Below are 8,637 nucleotides of genomic sequence, written 5' to 3'. Positions count from 1 at the left end.
TCCCACCCATGTAATTGAGCATTGCGTGGCACATCCAACATACTGTTTTACTTTAGTCCATGACTCGCTTACCTTCAGGGTCATACGTCACATGAAAACCAAAATAATTCCATATGTATATGTATATGTATAATAACACACAAGTTTTTTATGATCTTAGAGCAGTTAAAGCTAAGACAAGCTAGTGGCACGCTAGACAGAATGTAGTAGCAAGTCACTCAAAAAATTAATAAATAAATATATATTTAAAAGACATTAATTTTAAACAGCTGGTTAGCTCTTTGAGTCTGCCTAGTTCTAGCCGTTGTTACAGGGTGTTCATATTCACAGAGTCAGAAACGTCTTGGTGACCTGACATCATTAATTCTGTTTGTCAGATACAAAACTCTAATTAAAGCTCAGCTCTCATGGACAGTAATTAAAAACAATAAGAGCCCTGTTTGAAGAAGAAAAGAAGGTGGGAAACAAGGCTGTCACTCCCTTTGTTTTCTTGTTAAAATAAAACTGATGGCATGAATATCATGCAAGCAGTGAGGAGGGGAGGCGATAGCGCACAAAAGGTGTCAGGTTATGTTTTGGTGATGAAGTATATTCATTTGTATTTCTAGCTGAAAGGCAGGAGAGATAAGCAGGCTTAAAAACAAAGCAGACAGGAGAAAAAGCTGGGCAGAAAAGAGACAGGAAGTCAGATAACAGCAAATTTGGTTATAGGCAGAGATGGAGGGAGAGACACGAGACTAAACCGGACGATAAGACAGAATGGACTAGTGTGGTCATGATCATTACAGCATTATAAATTAAAACTACTGTGGAAGTTGTTGTTACGGGGCTCTGCAGTAAACAACTAGCTTTCAAGTGGATCCTGACTGACTAGACTTTCATGTTTTTCAGCACAGTAAATATCACGTCAGGCTACCAGTCATGTTGTATCAGATATGATGTGAATATGAGTTCCCAACGGGAGAAAAACAGCCTTACGGTAATCACAAGCATGACACACTCAGTTTTTTTTTTTAATTATTAAAAATTATTTTTCTAGCTTCTGAAATCTTCTTAAACTGCAGAATTGAGCCAGAGGCTTTGTCGGTCCATTCCATTAAAACCTAAGAGGAAAAAAAAAGATCAGTATTGTGTCACTACATCGTATTGCCAGCCTTGGAGATGTTTTCAAAGAGCGAAGAGGGAAGCAGTTCAGGAACGGGATGAAAGAAGAAGGATGAGAATCTGTGTCAGTTTCAGCATGGCATGATGATCAATGTCCAAATCGTTGTTTGATGAATGATTCACTTTAGTTGCATCTTTTCATCGGGAAATGCAATGAAGTAAGGCTCACATACACACAAGTACAATCACTGAAATCAGGCACATCAAAGTCCAATCCATAGCAGATGATTAATGAATGACTTTCATAATTACACTGTTGATGGGGATAACTAGCTGTTGTTTCGCAGCGGTTAAATTGTACATTTCTTTTTTTTTTGTTTCCTTTTGTGTGTTTCATGCACTCATGAGGATGACAGCAAGTCTGGGTCAAACGCAGGTTAAAGGCCTCTGGTGGAGGAATTGAAATGCCAATATCAATTTCACAGAATAATGTGAAGGGAAGCCTTTTCCCTGTGAGGCTAACTAAGATGTACAAAGAGACAGATGATGAGAAAGAAAAGGAGGGAAGAACAGATTATCACAAACGGGCACTTGAACAGAAGCACCCAAATCTCTCTTCTGTTTCTCCTGGTTTACACCGTGTAAGTGCTTCACTTCCTTGAGACACATCAGATTCCCTTCATCTACTTGAGACAACCTAAAAACATAAATAAATATAAGTTTTTTAAAAAAGGACAAAGGGAAGTGTATTTGGAATTGAGCAAGTCTATTTCACAGTTGTTGTCACTATCAATTAGCTGTCATTCATGTTTTGGCTAGATAACTTTCCCCTGGGAGGAAATCAAAACTTTGAAAAATAATTAAAAGAGTTGCTGCTGTTTTGATGAGATACATAATATTTTACGCTGGATTAGAGCCTAAACCATGGTTAATCCCCAGAGAAAGGTAACTGGCTAAATGTCAGCTAGCATCCTGTTAAAACATGCAAATTACATCATCCCTTCTCTGTTTTCCACTTAGCCCATCTTTCTGTTTTTACCCCTGTAAAACCTCAGCTATTAAATTGTCATTGTTTCATCATATACCTTAGAGTTAAACTAATAGAACTGCAGCTGCGAGCTGGTGAGCCTTGTAAACAATGACAAAAACACATTAGACAACCGGCGTCGCTTTCATATTCTTGGCGATTTACATTTTTATTAGTCCATCATGATGTCTAAATGGAAGAACTTGAAGCTTCTTGTACTGTAGCGCTGTTCATGACTATGAGTAATTACAGAGCGTAAAAAGTCTGGTTTCATTTGAAAAGTAATACTATATTTCTCTGGGCTTTATTAAGACTTAATGGAGTAATCATGGCAGTTAATGGATTTATTACTGTGGTGCATTACCTTGAAAAGATTGGGTAACATGGGTATTAGAGTCATACTTTAAAAAAAATGTATTCCTATACTTTAATAAGACCTGCACTCAGTTAATTCCAAACCATCTGGGGATATATGAACTGCATTAGAATTTTCTGCCTACTCTTAATCATTCTGTCATAAACGCTGTTAATTTTCCCTCTCCCTTCTTGTCTCCTCCTGTCTATGTTGTACAGGCATTCTACCTTTCGTCTGAGATCGAGCACGTCCTCGTTGGTGCTATCGAGTCCTACGGTTTTACGGGGCCATGAGTAGCTGCTGGGTTGACAGTCTCCAAAACCCTTTGACATGGAACACCTAAAATGGGGACAGGACTTGCTGCCATGCTGCAACCTCAGCTCTAATTGTTGAGAAGGAAGCCTTTACATTAACTGCTCTGTCTATTTAAACTTGCCTCCCGATTTGCATCGGTTCCAGCGTTGAACTTGAACTGCTGCTCTATCCATCCTTTCCCCGACCCCCCTACCCTTCTACTGAGGTGGCACTCAGACATCCAAACCATGGCCAGCAGACTGTCCCCTCTCTCTCCAACCCTGTGTCTCTCGCTCCTGCTCCCTGCACTGTTGCTCCTCCACCTGTCTGGCACAGTGAAAGGGGATTGCTGGCTGATAGAGGGGGAAAAAGGTTACGTTTGGCTTGCTATCTGCAGTCAGAACCAGCCTCCATATGAGACCATCCCCCAGCACATCAACAGCACGGTCAGTATGACTATCTGCAGGCCAGTTGTGCTCTATCACTATAGCAACCTCTGCTGAACCTGTGCCTCCATGATGATGTTGACTAGAAAACAGTGATTCTAATGTTCTTACACTCAGTGTAATGGTCATTGTAAACTATGTGAATGTGAAGGCTGTTTTATGTCTGTTCCCTAAATATAGTTGGTATTGTAATGTACTCAAATGTATGATGTCACTGACATCTTATAATGAAAGCAACATATATTTTAGTTGGCGTAACACTGCACAATTGCCAGTGTAAGTGATTAAAACGAGACAACGTAATATGAAGATATTTTACCTAACTGAGATAGCATAAAGACCTACATAATCTAGATGTTTCAGAAGCAGTGTACAAGAGCTTACAAATGCGCTGTGATTACTGGGGAATGCGACGTGTAACTGGGGAAATTTCTCATTAAGCAAAAACGTAGGTTCCAATATGCTTTTGTCTTTTTAGGTCTTCCCCTTATAACAGAAAAAGTAAAGTGAACTGTTGTCTTGTCTCTCTTAGGTGCATGACCTGAGGCTGAATGAGAATAAACTTAAGGCCGTGCTCTTTACCTCCATGTACCGCTTTACAAACCTTACTGACCTCAATCTAACCAAGAATGAAATCAGCTACATTGAAGATGGCGCCTTTGCTGGACAGGCCAACCTACAGGTCTGAAGCCAAAAGTGAAACTGCTTTTACTGTCTCTCTTTTTTTAAACTTTATTTCTTCACCTGTACATAAGGAAATAATAGACGTTCCTTAAGACTTCCGGAAAGTTCTCTTATATTCCTGCAAAAGTGGATGAAAAATGAGTAAAGTCTTTAACCTACTAGGACCTGGCGTCCACATATGTGGACATCACATTTTGGGTTATTTAGACCAAAATACTCAATTTTGCTCTACAAGGGCCTGATATCCACTTACGAGGACATTATACTGCAACTGCTCTATCGGAATTTTAAATAAATATCCTCATATGTGGCTCTCATTTTTCTTAAAAACAAAAATTAGGTAAAAAAAGAAAAAACTGGTTATTCTTTGTTTTTACATTCATCAGGTCCCAATATCCCCAAATATCAAAGAGAAATTAAAAATGCATGACGTGGAAGAGTTCAGGTCTTAGGAGGTTAAATATGAATCCCATTTAGACCATGCTAAATGTACCGTAAGTGTTAACAGCAAATGAATTTGTGAATTTCTTGTGTATATCATTTCAGATGTTTGTCCGGTTGAATCACTCATGTCTTAACACTTGGTTAGATAATGCAGCAAAATGTTCCCAAATTGTTTCAGCTTAAACTGTGTTCTGACATCCTCTACAGAAAAGCAACAACCAATTAATGAAAATGTGGTGAACAACTGAGCATATTTTTTAACAGCCGATTGTCTCCTTGACCCAGGTTCTTCAACTGGGCTACAACAAACTAACCAACCTGACCGAGGGCATGTTGAGAGGTCTGGGTCGAATGCAGTGCCTCTTCTTGCAACACAACCTCATTGAGGTCATTGCCACCAATGCCTTCTGGGAGTGTCCCAACCTCAACAGCCTAGACTTATCTTCCAACAAGTTGGCCCGTCTTGACCCATCTACTTTAACGGTTCTTAGCAGACTGACAGTATGTGAACTAGGTGGAAACCCGTTCCACTGTGGCTGCGAGCTTTACAGTTTTCTCACTTGGCTGGATGAGTTTAACAATGTCACCCGCACCTATGACCGTCTCCAGTGTGAAACACCTCCAGAAATGACTGGCTATCCACTCTTGAGTCCCGGGTATGGAAATGGAAGAAATGCTCGAAACATATTATTATCAATGTGTCGTGATGGTGTGATAATTCCAGGGATGACCTCTCAGATGCCAGATCAAGATGGCTCAGGGATGGGTTTGGACCAAGACCAAGGTGTGTACCATCAGCCAACCACCTCATCCACTGCTGACCCTATCTATAACCCTCAAATTTCTATGAAGCTTCAAACAGTTGCTCCGTACACAGCTTCACTAATAGTCAAGATTCCACATCCCTACAGTAAGATGTATGTTCTCTCCCGGTATAACAACACTTCTCTTGAAGAGGACATATCCCTCAAGTCAAGCAAAGCCACGATAACTTTGAAGGGGCTGAAACCACAGTCCAATTACACCTGTTGTGTGGCTTCTGTAAGGAAGTCTCAAAAGTACAACCACACCTGCATGTCTTTTACCACACGAGCTACTGGACCACTGGACCACCGAACGAATCCTTCCACAACAACCCACTACATCATGACCATCCTGGGATGTCTGTTTGGCATGGTCATTGTTCTTGGATTTGTCTATTACTGTCTGAGGCGCCGACGCATCCAGGAAGAGAAGGAAAAAGCAATTAGTGTGAAGAAAACAATTTTGGAAATGAGGTATGAGACAGTGCATGTTTGTTAATCAAAGTTTTGGGGATCACAATAGAATCTTCTGTCATGCATCTTTGGATGTTGTAGCCAAAAACTGACATGACTATGTCCTGTGGGTGTAATTGACTTCTTTGGAACAATTTATTATTTCATTATCTCTTCATTAGTTGTTTTGCTGCAGTGCATTTCTTTTTGAATTTATGAAAGACCTCATTTATTCTAACTGCAAGCAATGGCTTAAAAAAATCAGTCATACTCTTTATCGAGTCTTAAGGTCATTTTTATAATTCTTTAAGCTTCAATTAAAAAAGCAAGGATTTTGTCATCTTAGGCCATCACTGAAGGGAAACCAGTTTTTAGAAAAGGTACGCAATATGGAAACAGAGTATTGTTTGTTTAAAAGTAAATCTGACCCTTTTTTTTAGGTATGGCCCAGAAGCAGCTGCAGCTGTAGTCAATGACCCAAATGCCATGCAGCGTCTTCAGGAGCAGGCTCACCACCAGCATCACCATTCAGGCGGTGCAGGAGCCAAGCTGCCCCAATCTGCCTCCTCTAGCACAGGCATGCTTCACGGTTCAGCCAACACCAGTTCTTCCCGCCTCTCCACCTTGCCACAGGTGGAAAAAATGGCCACTGCCTTCTCTGAGGCTATGGGTGGCAAGGGTAACTACATGGATATAAGGACAACGGGAATGGCAGGGGAAGGCAGGGAAGCAGTGATGGCAGCTGGAGGAGCAGGGCCAGGAGGGGAAGTAGTTGTGGATATGCGAGGTGGGGCTGAGAATGGGACGGAGGCTGGGGAGGATTCAGATGATGACGGTCGTGGCTCAGCATCAGAGATCTCCACCATTGCTAAGGAGGTTGATAAGGTGAACCAGATTATCAACAACTGCATTGATGCCCTGAAGCTGGATGCCTCAGCTAATGCTGTGACCACAGCTGACAATACCAGTTCTGTGTCCTCCCAGCCTCCTTGCATAGCATCGCTCCCGCGCAACCTTCTCCCCCTCTCTCCAGGTCACCCTGGAGATCAGATCATGGCTTCCTCTCCAAAGGTGCACCCTAAGCCTCACCTTCAACCTCATCCACAACCTCATCCTCAGCCAATTCCTCAACCACATCCTCAGCCACATCCTCAGTCCCATTCTCAGCCCCATTCTCAGCCTCATCCACAGCTCCATCAACAGCCTCACCCGCCTTCAATGGCCCCAGTGCCCCTGGTCATGCCCTTATCTGAGCGGCCTGGTATCAGCGGGGGTGGATTTCTCTCCCCTCCTTACCGTGATCCACCCCCAGCCAATGCAGTGCGGCCCCTTCAGAGGCAACTTAGCGCAGACACTGCTGTGGTTAAGAACCGCTGTGGTCCCCCTTCTGCAGGCTCTGCCAAGAACACAAGAGTGTATAGTGTAGACATCCCTGAGCAGCGCAGTGATCCTCCCAAGTACCCAGGAGAAAAGGGTAGCCCTGTGGGTTGTGTTGGAGCGGGAGGAAGTGGAGGAGGTGGTGGAATAGGAGGCTGTAACGGAAATGGAATGGGAAATATTAATGGCGGAGGCCTGAGCTTAAATGGGGGAGGAATGGGATGTAATAGTGGGAATGGAGGTGGCGCTGTAAGCTCTGGACAGCAGCAACAGCAGCACTTGGAAGTTCAGCCAGACTATCATAGCTCTGAGCACCGCCACTCCTTTCCTGCACTCTACTATGAGGGTGGCAATGAATCGCCTTCACCATCCCAAAAAGCTTCGTTTCTCAAGCCACTTGGGCGCACCAAGAGGGATGCCACATCCACCTACTCCCAGCTCTCACCTTCTCGTCACCACAACTACAACTCTGGCTACTCTTCCAGTCCAGAGTACTCATCTGAGAGCACACTGCGAATCTGGGAGCGATTCCGACCTTACAAGAAAAGCCCTAGAGAGGAAGCATCCTATATAGCAGCAGGGCATGCTCTGCGCAAGAAGGTGCAGTTTGCCAAGGACGAGGACCTTCATGATATTTTGGACTACTGGAAAGGTGTTTCCGCCCAGCAGAAGCTGTGAGCTGGGGAGCAAAGCTTATGTCCTAAGGGAGATTGTGGAATGAATGCCAACAGCAGACTACTGAAGAGGAACATATTAATGTAGCAAGACAGATAATGTTTCCTCAGAGGTGTCTAGCGACACAGGTCATTCAGGCGCCTGTTCAAGAATTAAAGAGGTATTCTCCTGGTGATTTTTAAAAATTGATTTTGTGAAAATCCATTGACATTTTCAGAGGCTATTTCCAAGGTTCTCCTCTGTCTTCACCTCAACACGAATGATTTTTAACGAGAATCCTGCCTCACCCTGGGCACTTTGGTCCTTTCAGGCTTCACAGACCTGTTGACTAATCACTAATGATCAAAGGCGAGGTGATGACAAGCAAACGTCTTCTACCTCACTGCTGGCAAACTGGAGCTCAGCTATCTCCCCAGAAACAGCACCCATCATGACTTAAGCGCCATCCGTTTTTTCTCTAATCCCATCAAGCCGTTATTCACAAAACAATCATTCCATGGCACGGCAGTACCTGCTGTCCTATAGAAACATCATTTAGGATGGTAATGAGGAAGCAGGGTGAAGAATTAGGTGTGTTTTGTTTTAGAAAAGCCTGAATCTCCCTCTTTAGGGAAGACATTAAATGATACTTATCAGGTTAATTGTTCTTCCTGGCGATTAGCCGGTGTGAGAATAGTTCAGGAACGCTTTGTGTTGCGCACACTCATTGATTTGAAGCACCTACAAACAGATGTTCAGTAGTGTATGGACATGCACGTACAGTTTCTGCATGCTTGAGTGATTACTTGTGTGTGAAAGAGTAAAGTTCTGGTCGTCGGTGAGTCGTTTATTATTCTCAAGCTCACCCAAGGTAGCAAAGCCTGTACAGCTAATATATGGATAACAACAAAGTCAGGAAGTTATGAGTGAATGTGAGTGAGTACATAACTGTGTATTGTCTGTTGAGATAGCATGAAGACCCACAGGCATTTTTGT

General features: G+C 42.9%; 1 protein-coding gene across 2 annotated transcripts in view; it reads left to right on the top strand.

The window, feature by feature from the left end:
- Positions 1-7,832, top strand: part of LOC102199034 (protein phosphatase 1 regulatory subunit 29-like) — a 196,292-nt gene extending 188,460 nt beyond the window's left edge. For both annotated transcript variants that reach the window (XM_005747816.1, XM_005747815.1), the window contains 4 exons: positions 2,705-3,226; positions 3,759-3,908; positions 4,640-5,631; positions 6,051-7,832. In XM_005747816.1, the coding sequence (XP_005747873.1) occupies positions 3,029-3,226; positions 3,759-3,908; positions 4,640-5,631; positions 6,051-7,665 (2,955 nt within the window). In that variant the 5' untranslated portion in view covers positions 2,705-3,028 and the 3' untranslated portion in view covers positions 7,666-7,832. The remainder of the gene's footprint in view (positions 1-2,704; positions 3,227-3,758; positions 3,909-4,639; positions 5,632-6,050) is intronic.
- Positions 7,833-8,637: the final 805 nt, after the last annotated feature.

The sequence above is a fragment of the Pundamilia nyererei genome, unplaced genomic scaffold (assembly GCF_000239375.1).
Source record: "Pundamilia nyererei isolate P.nyererei 1_Seehausen unplaced genomic scaffold, PunNye1.0 scaffold00205, whole genome shotgun sequence".
In the NCBI taxonomy this organism is placed as follows: Eukaryota; Metazoa; Chordata; class Actinopteri; order Cichliformes; family Cichlidae; genus Pundamilia; species Pundamilia nyererei.
This window is presented reverse-complemented; position numbering and strand designations above follow the sequence as displayed.